The sequence below is a fragment of the Halyomorpha halys genome, unplaced genomic scaffold (genome assembly GCF_000696795.3).
Source record: "Halyomorpha halys isolate HHAL.00 unplaced genomic scaffold, Hhal_1.1 Scaffold251.1, whole genome shotgun sequence".
NCBI lineage: Eukaryota > Metazoa > Arthropoda > Insecta > Hemiptera > Pentatomidae > Halyomorpha > Halyomorpha halys.
The window spans coordinates 1,125,048-1,141,345 of NW_027106674.1; the positions used below are offsets into that span (position 1 = coordinate 1,125,048).

Below are 16,298 nucleotides of genomic sequence, written 5' to 3' on the forward strand. Positions count from 1 at the left end.
AAATAGGGCTGCTCACAATCTTATAGTTATAACATTTAACATGGTAAAACATTTAACACAACATCATGAATACCCCTATTATGTTTAAATTACAATTTAATGATAAATGTAGGTATGTTATAAATGATAAAATAAACCCTATACTTACATCTTGCATAAATTTCTTACAGACTGGCCTAATATCCTTACTGAGAGTAGCACTAAACATCATAACTTGCTTACTATGAGGTGTATTTCTAAAAATTTCTTGAACATCACGTCTCATGTCTATAAATTAATTCCATTGTATAGTTAGTAAAATAATAATGAATTAATTGTATGTGTATTAATAGGGAAGCAAAAAAAATAGCATTTATTACACCTAATAGTTACATAATTGAACATATTATGAAATATTGGTAAATTTGGCCCTTTTAGGACTAAACTAAGCATCAAATAAGTAAAATCCCATTTTAAAGGTGATAGGAAACTGATCATATAAACTATAAAAATTATTTTGTCATGGCATTGTCATTGTAATATCAGAGTTTGTGTGATAGTTGACAGTATTAATAAAAATGTGCAGTATGTGTGACAGATAACTATCCCATTTAGACAGTGAACTGTAGCACTGTCTGTGAAATCACATTTAGACAGTAAACTAAATACCAAATTTTATATTATTTGTAACTTAATTCACCAAATTGAGCTAACAGTGAAGTTAGGTTTACTGTTAGCATTATAACAAGCACTGTCATACTATCTCACTGTTATAGTATAACCATAACAAGAAACCATCATGTGGAAATGGACCTTCAATAGCTTTAACAACCATAAGTTAGGAAAAGGAAAATGTCATGCATTATTGTAGATTTTTGTTCATTTCAACTAGTTGTAAGAATAGTACAAGGGTCCAAGAAGAGAAAAAAGTCAGTTATTTTACCCCAATTTTTGATTACTTTAAAGAAAATTAGGCATAATTACTAGTCAAAATTGATGAGTCTGTAAAGTATAGTTAAGGGGAATAAAAAATAGTGGCTGTTTCAAAATGTTAAAAAAATAAAATAAATAATTTTTCATTTGAAAACTACCTACAATACTAGAAAACCTGATAGAATATCACTTAAAGTAGAGTAAATTTACAAAAATTTGGAATCAAACAGATCTGTTTACATTACATAGTTCCTGAGATACAGTTTTTTTTTTTTTTTACACTCCATAAAAAATATAGGAGCCCTTAACAGAGCTGTTTATATTCAATAGTTTCCAACATACAGTTTATTAAAAACCAACATCCCATAAAAAAATGTACTGAAAAATCAGTAATTAATAAATTTGTTGTGAAAAATCTATATCTCAGGAACCATGAGATGTACAGATGTCTATTACCACTCAAATTAAAGCTAGTTTTCATAATATTTGCTAATATAAATTCTAGTTAATATACCTCTTAAATTTTGTTCCTTGAATATACTTTTACAGTCTTTCATTACATGGATTAATGGTTAATAACAGATATGACTTACCTAACTGCTCAAGCATTTTGTCACACTCATCTAACACAAAATGTTTCAGGTTTTTCAAATTAAGTTTTTTATTCTTCACTAAAGCTAAAATACGTCCTGGTGTACCAACTACGATGTGAGGACAGTTATTTTTTAAAACTTCTTCATCCTTCTGAATAGGTAAACCACCAAAAAACACAGCGACCTATCAAAATGATAAAGAAAAGTTTAATACAAATAATATTATATCATGCAAACAATCTAAGAACTAATGAAGCTTTTATCTTTTAACTTAAAGGTAAACAGCACAAGCAAACTGGGACCAGTTTCATAATGAAAGCAAATAGTATTAATCCATAAATACATCGACTATAAAGTACAACCACTAATACACTTTGTTTAATGATAGGGGCGACTATTAGTGATATTATATGAGTTTAAAAGTAATAGCTTATCTGCAGAATTGTATGTCAGTGAAATTGTACCAAATACAAACTACGAGATTAATAATATTAGTTTGTACTTTATTATGAAACAGGGCCCTGATGTTATCTAATTACACAATTATTCTAAAACAGGAAAACACATTTCTTAACAGTTAAATTAAATACTTTAATAGATAATAGACTCAAACAAACTGGATTAAACTAACTTTCAAAGATCAATTTTAAAGGTTTCAACACTTAAACTGGCAAGCTTCTATTTTAAACTTCTTTTTTTCTATATAGTTAAATTCTAGTTATTTAAACTTCACAATAAGAATTCTACAGGTAGTAAAGGAAAGAAATCTTTTATCTTTCGAGTGTTCACAAAAATGTTCCACCGAACAATATATGCGGCTTCTACTGAAAAATACCCAAATTTATAGAGATATTTACAATAAAGCGTTAAATAGAAATATGTCTAACACACAAGACATCTCGATCATCTCACAATTAGTTTAATACAGGGTAAATTTCATCGATTATGAACATTCTCCACTAGTTTTGCAAATATTACAAAAATTAACTAATGCTGAATTCAATTGAAATAATAATACAATATAAGATTTTTAAAACATTTGAGAAAGAATATAAATAGCCAATAGTAGTTTATCAGAAATAAGTTTTGTAGCAGTTAAGAGCCCATGCTAAATTATTAATTTCTTATAATTAGAGACCAGATTAATTTAAAATTAAAAAAAAAAATTGAAATAGACAGTGTTGGCTATTGTAAATGGCCTGCATTAGGGAACAAAAATAAAAATAACTAAAGCATCACATTATGTTCATCAAAACAACCTTGTAAATGTATCGCACTCACCTTAATGTTTGGCATATATTTTGAAAAACGTTCATATTCTTTGCTAATTTGAAATGCCAATTCTCTGGTATGGCACATGACCAAAACTGTCACTTGATTTTCAGTCAACTCCATTTGTTGAAGGGTGGCTAATACAAACACAGCAGTTTTACCCATTCCAGATTTAGCTTGGCAAAGTATATCCATACCAAGAACTGCTTGAGGTATGCACTCATGTTGAACTATAACATAATATGGAAACAAATTCCAACATCAAGAAGAACTTATTATCACATAACAGATCATCACTATGAAATATAACCAACCTTCAGAAGGATGCTCAAAACCACAATCAACTATTGCTCTTAAAATTTCAGGCTTTAAAAGAAAATCTCTAAAACCTGAACTATGAATTGATACATAAGCTCCCTTCACATCTTTGCGGGGAGCAGTATCTCCTGAACCTTCAACAATAGGTTGTTCTGTCTGTTCTTCATCTTCATAATCCAACAAATCATCATTATCAGCCATGCTTTAAAATTAGCTGAAAAACAATATAAAGTGATAGCATAATTAGATGAAGTGTCATCACAATGAAAATAAGCTAATCAAAAACATAGGAACATTAGTATACCATTTTTTACAATCTTAATAGAAAGGTATTGCATAAAGCTATACCAACCACAATAACATTCATGAAAACATTTATTAAAAAAATAAACCTTCATTACTTTTTTCCAAAACTGCACTAACGTAAAACACTATGGTGCTAACTATAACTTAAATTTATTTTTGATCATTAAATTAGACTAACATGAACTTGTGAAGCAGAAAAACCTCAAACATCCATTCATTCCTTATACAAATAATCACTCATGCCGGCAATTCGAAAACCGAGAAAAAACAAAAAGTAAGAAAACAGCACGTTAATAATATCAAATTCTATGCCGATATAAAATCACTGGACATAATTAACACATTAAAAAACATCACTTACCCAAAGCCAATGACGGGAAAACAGACGATTCTTCAAAGCAACGCTTCGCCACGAGAAACTAATATGGAAGCTTAGTACAACAGCTTGTGAAGAACCAAGTACATTATACACGAATGTAATGTAGCTAGGAAACGCAAACCAAACTGAAATTATTAAGTTTATTAAAGTTAGGAGTAAATAAAATTATTTAAATCCAAAATACTTCCAAAAAAATTATGTTTAAAAATGGGTTGTAATTAAGAATCGATTTCCATCTTCAATTCAGCAGTGAACGTCTTTTTAAAATTACTTAGCCTTCTAGTAGTGTTTCGTTTAGACACGTATGTGTACACTAATTCAAATAAGTTAATTATATGGGTTCTTTTACAATAAATTTAGTTCTAGTTATAACATGAATTATCAGAAATGATTAATATTTTGAAAATACAGATGTGAGCTTATCATCAACTAAGTATATGTGATGTGCATCATTTTTTTTTTTTTTTTTTTGCCATTATACTTATCCACTTGATAATTTCCTCTCGAGTTATACCTAGAGGTGCGAAGGCAACTTACCACACATATACAAACTCTTGGTAATACAGCTTGTTTTGCTCGTTTAGTAGCTGAGGGAAAGCATCTTCTTAGAGGGCCTAGAAACAGGTTCTCCTTAATAATTTGCCCTGTAATGCCCCTAGTCCAGGATGGTGCGCTTAGCAGTCTCCAGGTACCACTAGGGCATAAGAGATCTTAACCATTTCACGGCCATGAATATTGGCTCGAAAGCTACTAAGCTTCGTGAGGAATTGTGAGAGCCAGTAGTCCGGGAAGACCCACTTCGCTTCTAATCTCAATTTAACGAAAGGGAAGTACTTCTTCAAGTCAAGGAAGCACCTTTTGGGTCTATCACCCAGCGCTTGTTCCACCCTTTTGTTGTATCCTCTCAGATGATGAGTTTCCATTTGTTTGAGACCACGCCAATCACATAATTGACTTCGTTAATCTTCGCTCGAATATTTACAGGCACGTCTGCCAAGCTCTCTTTCTTGAAATTATTGTTCATCATGTCTTCCTGCAAGAGGAGGTCGAGTGGCACCTTTCTTGAACTTATTTCTCATCATGTCTTCCAGCAGGAGAAGGTCGAGTGATATCTTTCTTGAATTTATTCTTCATTATATCTCCCTGCAGCAGAAGGTTGAGTGATACCTGTCCCACCAAGACCTGCACCGCCTCATGTGACACACTTCGGTATGTCCTGTTTCTTTAAAATAAAGACATCCACTGGATTTCCAAAAACCTGCTCCTCTACATAAGTTGTCAAAATAGTGTTAATAAACTTTTGTGCATTAAAATCTCTTAAGTAAATTGTTTCAACACAATTTCCGCTGTTAGAAGTACGCTCTAAAATTTAAAATTTCCCATCTTTTTTTTTTTTTTACAAAATTTTGCAGGGAGTGAAACCACCTCTCTAACATTCCCTATGAAGAAGTCCTTACTTTATACAACCATTTATTAATTTGTACCTAACTAACATGGGTCAGTAAAATATTGTAATTTGTTTAGATTGTGCACCTATAATCGACCACAATTTTTACAATATTGACATTATCAATATGGGAATGATTACACTCTATTCAGGAATATAATAAACAATTTTCACTAGATTTGTTTTGAGGTAATTATTTTTTTAAATACAGTATCCTTATTTCTTTTACCCCACGAGAAAGGAATAATCCCCGAAATTTTGACGGACTCGGCAGAACTCAGCTCTTATTACCAAAACGAAGTTATGACAAACGAGTACCTCAACTTTGAAAACCAAATCCAGAATATAGCTTCCTCACTATTTATATTCTTCTTTTAAACCCTAATTTTCTTTTCTAACAATAACTTTTCTGGAAATTTTCTTTTTTTAATATGTATCTACCAGACACGCAATTGTCTACATTCCAAGACCTACGGTTCACCATTTAAGACAAACCCATCCACAAGCTTCGGCATATCTGAGTTCGGCTTAGCCAACATGTAGAGGCCCTTTTATATAGAAAAATCCGTTATCGCATGCTTAAGAGACATTAGTTAATGGAATCTGATGACACTGAAATAGCACCGAGTAGGTATACAACCACACAACCACTGAAAATTCCATCACAATCAGATTTAAATGTGTTCCTCGGTGTCTAAAACGTGAATTGTTTTTTTTATTCTAAATCGAGATCTTAGAGCTTTATTTTCTAAATATTTAAAGTAAAGCTTCGAAAGTCATATAAAACTGTAGATCCGTCTGGCTGATAGCCTTTGGACTAGATATATCCATTTGATTCGACATCAAAACTTGTACTACTACCAGCTGTTCTACTAGGAACAGTTATTTGGTTGTGAAACTCAACCTCATCGCCCTCCTATTCTTTTCATTATTATCGGATTCCAATCATTATTTATCTAGTATTTTTTTTTTACTCTTTATCCTTAGGAACTTTAATGAACTTAATAAACGAAAAAACATTAGTACCTGAATGTCAAATTTTGAACAGTTCTTAATCTTACTCCCTTAAGTCTTCATTAAAACCGTTTAATTTTCTTTCTCGCGTATGGTTTGTTGTCTTGACCGGTACGTTCATTTGATGTGAAAACTTTTTTTCTAATCAGTCCAGTCTTTTTGCAATAGACATCATGAGTGTTTCGCATGTATAGACCGTAATCAAAAATTTAATTTGATGATTTTGAAATTTTAGCCATGAAAATAAAGCTTTTTTTGGAATCACAATAATGTGTCTGTGAAAAATAAAAATGTCCTAATGCCAGTATGAGTGACATGTTTGTTCATCTTTCTTCCGTACATAATCTCATTCCTAAGGTGTGTTTTTGACGGATAACAAGAAGAACAGTTCTGTAAAAGTTCATTGTTGGACAAGAGATGGAAAACTAAGAGGTTAATCCTAGTTGAACCGGGAATAGTTTATGTATAAACTTTTAAATAATGTGGTAAATAACTACATTAAATAAATGTAAGTACACCGTTATTAATTTTTAAAAATAAAATTACCATCTCAGTTCCCTAAATTTCATTCTGAAGGACTTAGAGAAAGACAATTTAGATAAATTTTAACTTCATGATGTAATGACAATCTTTGACAACTCCTTTATTATCGGATAGCTTCACTTTTAATTATAATAATTAGCACATAGAAGGTGTTCCCTACTCTTCAAACAATGTGTGGTAATGTCTTATGTGTTGTAGTTCTTTGTACTGAGCGTAATATTGTAGCCTTTCCTTAGGTTCCTTAGATGTCAAAAAGAATTTGAGAGTCGCCTTTAGCTGTTTCATATACTTAGAATGATATCTTTGTATTTTTCAATTAATGTTGTGATTCTCTGTATCTAAAAAAAATAAATACTTTCAAAGATGAAAAGTATTTTATTTAGATTTTACAGTAATCTATTAAATCATAAATATAGGAATCCATTTAGTTTAAACAGTAGATTATTTTCATCCGAAATTAGTGTATTGGTAAACTTAATAACTGTACCTTAAAAAAATCCTGAACTGAATTTTATTATTAATTTCTATATTTCGATTGAAGAATTAATTCATTCCTAGATAGAACCAGTAGTGAAGAGTAATTATCAGAGAACTCATACATGTGGTGAATTGAACTCTTCTCATGTTGGACAGAATGTTACATTGTGTGGCTGGCTTGAATTTCAAAGACTAGACCGTTTTGCAGTTTTAAGAGATGGTTATGGGTCCACACAAGTAATTGTTCCTGAAAATGTAAGATGGTCACTTTTAACTTCTTGTTATACAATAACTTAACCAATTATGTAAATTTTACTTATAACTAAGTTTCTTATGGAGTTTTAAATGTACATTTCTTGACTACATTCTAGTTTTAAATTTTACGTTACTTTACTAAGATACTTGTTTACATAGCTATCTTATTTTTAACTTATAACCTGATAAACTATGCAGAAAAGAACAAGCTGCATGAAATCTTAGGTTTGAAAATAGTAATATGTCAACATTTTATAGCCAGTTATTATTAATTGGTTAAATAAAATCAGATTGCCAATTTTATAGTTATTTGGTGAAATCCACAGCAAAAACTTGATTCTGTTGTATTGACTATTGATAGCTTTGTTATTTTTTAGATGAATTCTTATTGAGAAGAAAATATAAAGGAAAATTTATTTTTATCCTAAAATATACTCATATCCAATGAATTAAATTAATTTCACTGTGAACATCAAACTTCAAAATTCCATGCATAATTGCTATTAGGTCTATGATCTAAAAATCTCAAATTCAGATTTCTTGCATAAAATAATTCACCATGCTGTTGCAAATTGAATTTTCCTAGAAAATTTACATTAATTTTGATCTTTAGATCCTCATTTGCCAACTTGTTCAGTGGTCATTAATGCTGTTTATCTAATTACTTATTTGTCCCATATTTTTGCTTAGCTTATTTTCAGATTTAGGTTTCTTGTATGAAATAATTAACCATGCTGGTGCAACTTAAATTTTGTCAGAAAATTGACAAAATTAATCTTGATCTTTAGCTCCTCATTTACCCACTTCTAAAGTACTCTTACATTAATTCTGTATATCTACTTACTTATCTGTCCCATATTTTTACATAGCTTATTCTCCAAACTACTGTAAGTGATTTAGAATTAATGGATTGTAAAACCATACAGCACCTGTTTCTTCTTGAATTGAATTTTATTTTTGTCAGAGATAATGGTTTTAGCAAGAATATTCTTCTTGTACAATTGATTCATGGAAAACCATTAGTTTATTAGATCTTTGGATGATTTCTGTTTTGCCTTTGTAAATACATTCTCCTCATAGTCTTTCTTCTATTAGCTGGTCACAAACTATGTTTAACTTTTTCTCTTATGAATTACTGCTGTTAAGGAATCTTCTTTTCCGATAGTGAGACATCTTTTCGATTTGTCATTTCTCACCTTTATGTTGTCATATTGTTCAGAACTAAGAAGAAGCTAAGGTTATTTATTAGGAAAAGAAGACTTAAAAATCAGACATGTGTTATTATTTTTTATTTTATTTCTAATTGATTATTAATTTCAACTTAGTAATCTCAAATTTTTTCTGCTGAGACCTCTATTTGGCTAGACTAGATTCTCTTTTATAATTGTACTTGCACACAATTCAAAACGAAATTCACAAAATGGCAGAAATGCCTCCTTTGGCATTGGAAAAAAACAATTAAAAAAAAAGGACCCGAACAAAAAAATCATTACATCTTGTTTGATCAGGTATTATACAGGGATTAATGAATCAATAAATGGTGCTATTAAAAAAGAAAAAAAAATATATTAATTTTCTTTTTTTTTATACTTCTAGAAAATAATTGAGGTCACAAAGATGAAATTCGTAATTAGCCCCTTGAAAAAACTTAAATATTCAAATTTTCTGGATTCCTCCAAAACTTTTCACTGTTATTTCTTCTGAGTGGGTCCTCATTTGATTGAACCCTATTAAAACTACTAGGAGTTGCTCCTAAATGATTTCATTTACTGTTTCTTAATTAAGATAGATCGAAAACCATCAACCTCTACTAAATTCCATTTCATCCGATGGAAAAAATACTAATGTTGTGAGTTTTTTAGCAAATATGTTTTTTATATTTCCAGATATAATTGGAGAATTGAATTTAATATATTTAATACACTATTAAACATATTATTCTTTCGTGATATTATTCTTCCATCACATTCAAGTCCAGGATTCTTATCTTAAGGATTAGGACTGTAATATATATCTATCTATCAGTAGGTCCTATAACCCTGCGTTGGGTCCTGGCCTCTTCTATGAGCCTCTGCCATTCTGCTCGGTTTTGGGCTGCTGCCTTCCAATTTCATACTCCAAGCAGGTCTCGTGCATCTTGTACCACTCCATCCATCCACCGGAGCTTGTGCTGTCCGACTCATTTTGGACAATGGATTTCTTCTTCCATGACTCTTTTAGGCATTTCGCTGGGACTCATCCGTGCAACATGTCCTGTCCACCCAAGGCGTCCCAGCCTAACAAAGGTCATAATATCTATATCCTGGAGCAGCTCATAGAGTTCCTTATTTCTTCTTCTTCCCCAGCCTTCCTCATCCCTTACCGGCTCATAGATTCTTCGAAGGATCTTCCTCTAGAAGACCAATAGATAATTTCTATCCTGTGTGGATGGGTCCATGTCTGGGAGGCATATGTTAGGACAGGCCTAATTAGAGTTTGTTTTAACAGACCAAAATAGCATCGGTTAGCCGCTGTGATCCTTCGCTTTATTTCAGTGGAAACATTTGTTGCTGTGACCTGAGATCCAAGGTAAAGAAACTCCTCCACTCAAAGATACAGCTTCCTACGACAACCTGTCTCTCCTGGGATCTGGCTCCTCCGGTGTACATATATTTCGTTTTGTTTTCATTAATAGCCAGACCCATGCGTGCGGCAGGTCTCTGCAGGTTCAAGAAAGACTCGGTAAGCGCAGTAAAAGATCACACCACTACATCAAGATCATCCGCATAACCTAGCAGTTGGACCAATCTGTTGAATATGGTGCCATTATTCTGGATATCTGATTCTCTCACTACTTTTTCCAGGATCAAATTAAACAGGAGGCATGCTAGAGCATCTCCTTGCCTTAGTCCTTTATTTGAGTCAAATTCAGAAGAGTGTTAAGACTGTATGCGGACCCTGCACCTAACATCTCTCATAGTCATTTTTATAAGGTGTATAAGCTTTGAAGGAACCTTCATATCTGTGAGTGTCTCGTATAACATAGGGTGCTTGATACTGTCATATGCGTTCCTGAAATCCAGGAACAAGTGGTGGGTAGGGCTCTGATGTTCATGGGCCCTTTCCATGATTAGTCTGAGGTTATGAATTTAGTCCACCGTAGATTTCTCTCTCCTGAAGCCAGTCTGGTACTACCCGATTTGTTGTTCTGTATGCGGGATCTTTGGAAGAGGATATTGGAGAATACTTTGTAAACACAGGGGAGCAACGATATCCCTCTGTAATTAGAACATTCCAATTGTTCTCCTTTTTTATGAAGAGGGCATTACAAAGCACTGCTCCATTGCTGAGGCATCTTCTCTTGAACCCATATCTCGAGGATCAAGTCATGAAGTGTCGTGTGCAGTTCCTCTCCACCATATTTAAACAATTCTGCCAGCAATCCACCCTCGCCTGGTGCCTTATGGTTCTTCATTTTCTGAATAGCATCTACAACATCTTCTTGATCTGGTGGCTCAATATCCTCTTTATCTTCTTCTTCATTTTCGTCTCAGATCTCAGGGTCCAATCGACAATGTATCTTACCAACGTCGACGAGGCCAGAGTCATATCTATTCAGCTTTCTCCCATTGGTCTAAAAAAAGTTGGACCATTGGAGGGATTGTTTATAACGACAAGCTGGCTTCTCACAATAAACTCCCCGAGCTTAGCACCCCTTCTATCAGTTCAATTGGATCCCCAGACCGTGTTCCAAGAGTTGGTATCCGAGCAGATGATCATCTTTCTATTGCTAGCGGTGATCGCTTCCATGGCGGAGATGCTTTCTTCTATCACGTTTCCTTCAGGTATGTATTGAGATACTAGAGTAAAAACGACGCTACCCCACCTGATGTAGCATGCCGCACAATCCGCCATGGTGTACTATCTCAGATCCATCACGTCAAGATTGGAGTTGTTAACTATAATAGCAGCCCTGTGCCTCCTCTCTTTTCAGCCCAGGGCTATAATTCTTGACGTGAGGCCAAACCCCGCGACCGAATTCCCACGGCAGGTCGGTTCCTGGACCGCCAGGGCATCATAGCGTTGTGCGAGATCTTTCAGCTCATTCATCACAGGATGCCGACGGCCCATGTTGAGCTGGAAGATGGTGATTTTATTCATAGAAAGTCGATTTCGCCACTTATTGGGCCCACTTAAAGTGCACTTGACACTCTCGGCTACCCGATTTTTCCTTCCTTTGATTCAAGGGTGCATTTGCTCGCACACAGTTAATACAGTTCGGGGCAGCCTGGGCCTTTTTCTTTGGACATTCCTTTAGTACATGGCTACTTGCTGCACACCATATACAAACCACAGCTTCCTCCTCTGTCGCGAAGTTCTTGCCACCTAATACCTTTGATAGGTTGAGAACTGTCATCCAAGAGAGCAGAACCCGACTTGGTCGTACGGATGATTGCTGCTTTCACGCCCATTTCTGTTATGGACGGTAATCCATTTTTTATATCAACTGCGGTTTTACTGGCCCCACTGATAGTGACGTAAGTTGGCTTCGGATTCTGGGTAGTCTTAAAGGTTTAACAATCTCTGCCATGGTCTTGGGTTTTGTATGCGCCGCAAAATCGTTCAGCGGAACCTGCTCGGATTGAGCTTGCTCAGTTATTGGTTTTATTCCGTCAGCTGAAGCTGATTGTTTAGCTTTCTTCTTATTTATTTTCCTTTTGACCTAAGTGAAAGGCGTAGGATCAAATAAAATATCACTCGGGTCTTCAGCCGCTGGTTCTTTTATTTCGCTCGGTTGTTCTACAGCTACAAGTCGCTGGTTGTGTTGAGAATCGTTCCATGAGTTTTGTCATAGACTGCTCAACAATAATCTGGGTAATCATTGCATGGAGAGTCGGAGAAGAGAGCGTCTCTTTTACAGCTCTTTGGACAATGGTAGAAACTTACTGTTTATGTAGTTCTGAACCTTTGTACTAACGTTCCTGTCAGTATTTTTAACATAAACTTGCAATTTTTCCTGGATTAATTTCGCTTTCTGGAGTTCAGAATTACATCCAGCCCCTTCAGATACTGCAGAAATATCTACTTGAGAACCTTTCCTAGCACATTTGACATTAGACCTTAATAGCTTTAAAGATGTTCCTTCTTCAGTTTCTCTCGCCTCCATCTCTTCGATAATAGGCCTAACCTCAACCATTTGGTCACTGATTTTCACAGTGTTCTTTTTCACTCATTAATCACAAAATTTCACACTGGTCCAAACTCGCGGGCTTAAAACTCAAATTGTTATAACTAACCCTACTATAACCAAATAAATAAAATAAATAACCCGTAATAAACGCTTATTGGAAAGAGCACCAAGCTATGTCGATAATCTTCGTCGTGTCGGGTCTGATAAGAAATACCGAAGTTCAGAGGGCACCGACTCAAGCTGAGTAAACAAGAACGCACATCAAAGGAAAAGGAAAAACACAGCTCACCAACCTCTTTGGCTGCTGGTACACGACTGTCCTCTTGTCCATCTCAAGAAGTGTATTACTTCTTTTTGTGCAGGAGCCTTTGAACATGAGGAACATCTTTTCTGTTTCTGCCTTCTGGTGTTCCTCAAGAATAACTCAGCCTTGCCCTCAGCAATTGCTTTAATGCGTCTCTTTGCATGGCTAGGACTAACACCGCATATGGGATTGGTTGTAAAGGGAGCATGCTCAGATCCCTTTCTGACATGTCAATCCGTTATCTCATTGCCTTTAATACCCTTCAACACACATCTTGTTGGCAAAAGAAGGAGAGTTCAGATAAGTCTTACACTCTTCCACCAGTTTGGAGCGGCTTATATAATTACCAAGTACAAAAATGCCCGCCTCATAGTCAGCCAAGATCGTGATGAGATTATCCCTCCTACCCTCTTCTTAGGTTCTGGGGATAGACATTGATTGCAAACACATCAGCCTGAAAGACCCTGGTATGTAATGTGCAATGAATGCGTATTGTCTGAGGCCTTCTGATATTAGCATCTCATCTCTCAAATTAGTTCCTAGATGGATTAGACTTAGACCCCTATTGCTGTATAAAACATCGTACACAACGGTATTTAATTTTTAGAAAGAAACTATTCGAATGACTTTTCAGTAATTAAGCATAATTACATTTTTCGTGTTTTCAGAGAATAAAACAAAATAGAAACCAGCAAAGTGATGCAACGTTTAATGTTTTAAGAGATTTCAGAAAATAAAAATTCAGATTTCATACGCATTTACTAATTTCGGATATTTACCGTCCATTTTCAAATTAAATCACCATTATAAAACTAATCGTCCGATTCTCGAAAAATGATAACCTTTATGAAATTATTAATTATTGTTTGCATTTGAAATAATAGATATCCTTGACTCCTGTAGAAAAATGGCGTTGTCAATCCTGTCCCATGCAATAAGCTTATACCATATTATTACCTTCTTCTGTTTCGAAGCTTCATTAATCAATTAATAAAAATATTATTTAAAATACCAACTATAATTAATGATTTAATAAGGTTATCATCCTTAGTCTTATGATGGTGATTGGTTAATGTCCATAATGTTGTCCAATTATTTCTTTTTTCTTTTGAAATTACCTTATTGAAGACTCCGTAACCTTTCAAATGAGAGAGTACTTAGTTATTGCTAAATATTTATTATGAACAAAAATTAAATGTGAAAAATTTGTTTTTAATGTTAAAAAAAATGACAGGATTGACAAATATCGAATAATTAAATGAAATAAAAACAAAGGAGTATGGTACTTAATGGTATTTAAATGTATTATAGAGAACTTTTATTTAAAAAAAAAAAAATAAATCAGATAGAACGGAAAATTATTTTGACAATATTATCAAGAAGACTTTCATCTGACAAGTCGCCATGGTAGATGTAGGTTAATGTGACAGTCGCAGTTGGTGCAAAACTGAATTGAAGTAATCGTGACATTTTGCCATGTTTATTGTTGCATATCGTGCGGCAGCACTCGAACTTGTAAATTCAGATTTTTATCACAATATTCCTCCTCTGATCTTAATCAGAATAATAAATTGAATATGATTTACGCTGGTCAATCATAAGATTATTGATCGTGAAAGGGCACCTGCCCTGTGTCAAAATTATGAAACAGAAATTTACTGTACATCTTTTATTTATTTCATTACAATTTGATAATATATATTACCAATACAAAACACACAAAAAAAACTAAAGACAAACTAACCTATACACAAAAATGAAAACTAAAAAAATACACTTTTCATCAACTAAAATTAACACTTGAACTATTTAAAAACTAATAAAACTTGTCACTCCGTTCTTCTCACCATACAACTTAGAAACACTAACGATAAAACTTTTGCATGCAAAAAAAAACTTTTACATAGATGAGAAAACTCCAGATCCTATTGATTATTCATTATGGGGAACTTGAGTTGTTCTATGTGGACCGTCCTTCGTTTTTTTGGTTCTTTAATACTCTATTGTACTACGGTACTAATACGGTATTACTACTATATTATGCTCTCTAATTATAATCACCCTGAAAGGCCCCTCGTACCTTTGCGGCTCCTTACCCCTGTTAGACCCCACTCTACGGTAAACCACTGTCCCTATACCAATTTTCCCCACAATGTCGCGCCACGCGTTTGGCTTTTTCCTTTTCGATTCTCTCTCTCACCTTGTCCCACGTTTTTCTCAGTGCCATCCCGTACTCCATAGAACTGGAACCATAAACGCAGCGCTCCCAATACCGCCTCGGGCGATCTTTCTCGAATCTGGTGTGCCATGGCCACTTTGCTAAAGAGGTCAATCACCGTAACCCACTTATAGCCTCTCCAGGTGAAAGTGTCTATTTGTAATTCTACTAACGGTGTGTTCGCCGTCGGTGTCTCCTCTTGTGTCGCCTTAGGTGGGTGTCGGTCGTATTTGGTGCTGAGGCACGCTTCACAGTTTCCGATTATCTCCTGAATCGTTTTCCGCATATTCCACCAGAAATATTTCCGTCGCAGATCTTGGTAGGTCTCATTCAAGCCTCGGTGATTGGTCTTCCCCTGGTGGTATGCCAAGGTGACCTCCCTCTGTTGATCTCTGTCCTGAACGGTTTCCACCATTATTAGGCAACGAACGAAGTTTCGATCCATTCCGATTTCCTCCAATCTCCAGAGGCGTTTTTTCTTCTCCCAAATCACTCCATTCCCGACGTATAGATGGTATGTTCGCCCCGGTTTGGATGGATCTTTCAGCGCTCGGCAGATCTCATCATTCCTGACACCCGGTGCCGACCAAATAGTGGTGATCGAGGTCTTCTCATGTTTAGCGAAGTCTATCTTCATGGATCCGGAAGTTCTTGTCTTCCAAATTATTTGGAAGATAATTTGGTGATTTATCGTTCACCGCCTCCTCTAGCTCTTCCATCTCCGTTGGTCTTCCCTCAGTGGAGCTTTCGTTCTCGGATGATGGCTCATGGTCGTTACCCGTCGTGCTTTGCGTTTCTTCTTCTCCTGGCGTCCATTCTCGCAAAATCTGTCTCGCCTCTCCTGACGTCTGTGGTTGCTCCTCGTCTATTGTATTTACGGTGATCGCGCGGGATAACCAGTCAGCGACTACATTTTCTTTTCCTGGTTTGTACTGGATTACGGTGTTGTACTGGTTGAGCAGTTCCTTCTATCTGGTGACCCTAGCTGAGGACTCTTTTAGCTTCCCAACCCATTGAAGCGGTCTGTGATCTGTATGTACCCGGATTTTCCTCTCGAAAACATAGGGGCGAAAATGTTCTACCGCCCACA

General features: G+C 34.8%; 2 protein-coding genes across 3 annotated transcripts in view; one reads left to right on the top strand and one right to left on the bottom strand.

Annotated features, from left to right (window-relative positions):
• Window positions 1-4,094, bottom strand: part of Hel25E (ATP-dependent RNA helicase 25E) — a 14,269-nt gene extending 10,175 nt beyond the window's left edge. Inside the window, exons 1-5 of the mRNA XM_014419791.3 lie at window positions 3,763-4,094; window positions 3,092-3,309; window positions 2,787-3,007; window positions 1,506-1,689; window positions 149-267 (exon numbers count right to left, since the gene is read on the bottom strand). Of these exons, the coding sequence (XP_014275277.1) occupies window positions 149-267; window positions 1,506-1,689; window positions 2,787-3,007; window positions 3,092-3,296 (729 nt within the window). The 5' untranslated portion in view covers window positions 3,297-3,309; window positions 3,763-4,094. The remainder of the gene's footprint in view (window positions 1-148; window positions 268-1,505; window positions 1,690-2,786; window positions 3,008-3,091; window positions 3,310-3,762) is intronic.
• Window positions 4,095-7,018: 2,924 nt separating this feature from the next.
• The window catches only part of AspRS-m (aspartyl-tRNA synthetase, mitochondrial), a 37,201-nt gene continuing 27,921 nt past the window's right edge, over window positions 7,019-16,298 (top strand). Inside the window, exons 1-2 of one of the 2 annotated variants that reach the window (XM_014419772.2) lie at window positions 7,019-7,252; window positions 7,343-7,516. In XM_014419772.2, the coding sequence (XP_014275258.1) occupies window positions 7,148-7,252; window positions 7,343-7,516 (279 nt within the window). In that variant the 5' untranslated portion in view covers window positions 7,019-7,147. The remainder of the gene's footprint in view (window positions 7,253-7,342; window positions 7,517-16,298) is intronic. The other variant, XM_014419771.3, reaches the window with a different exon arrangement.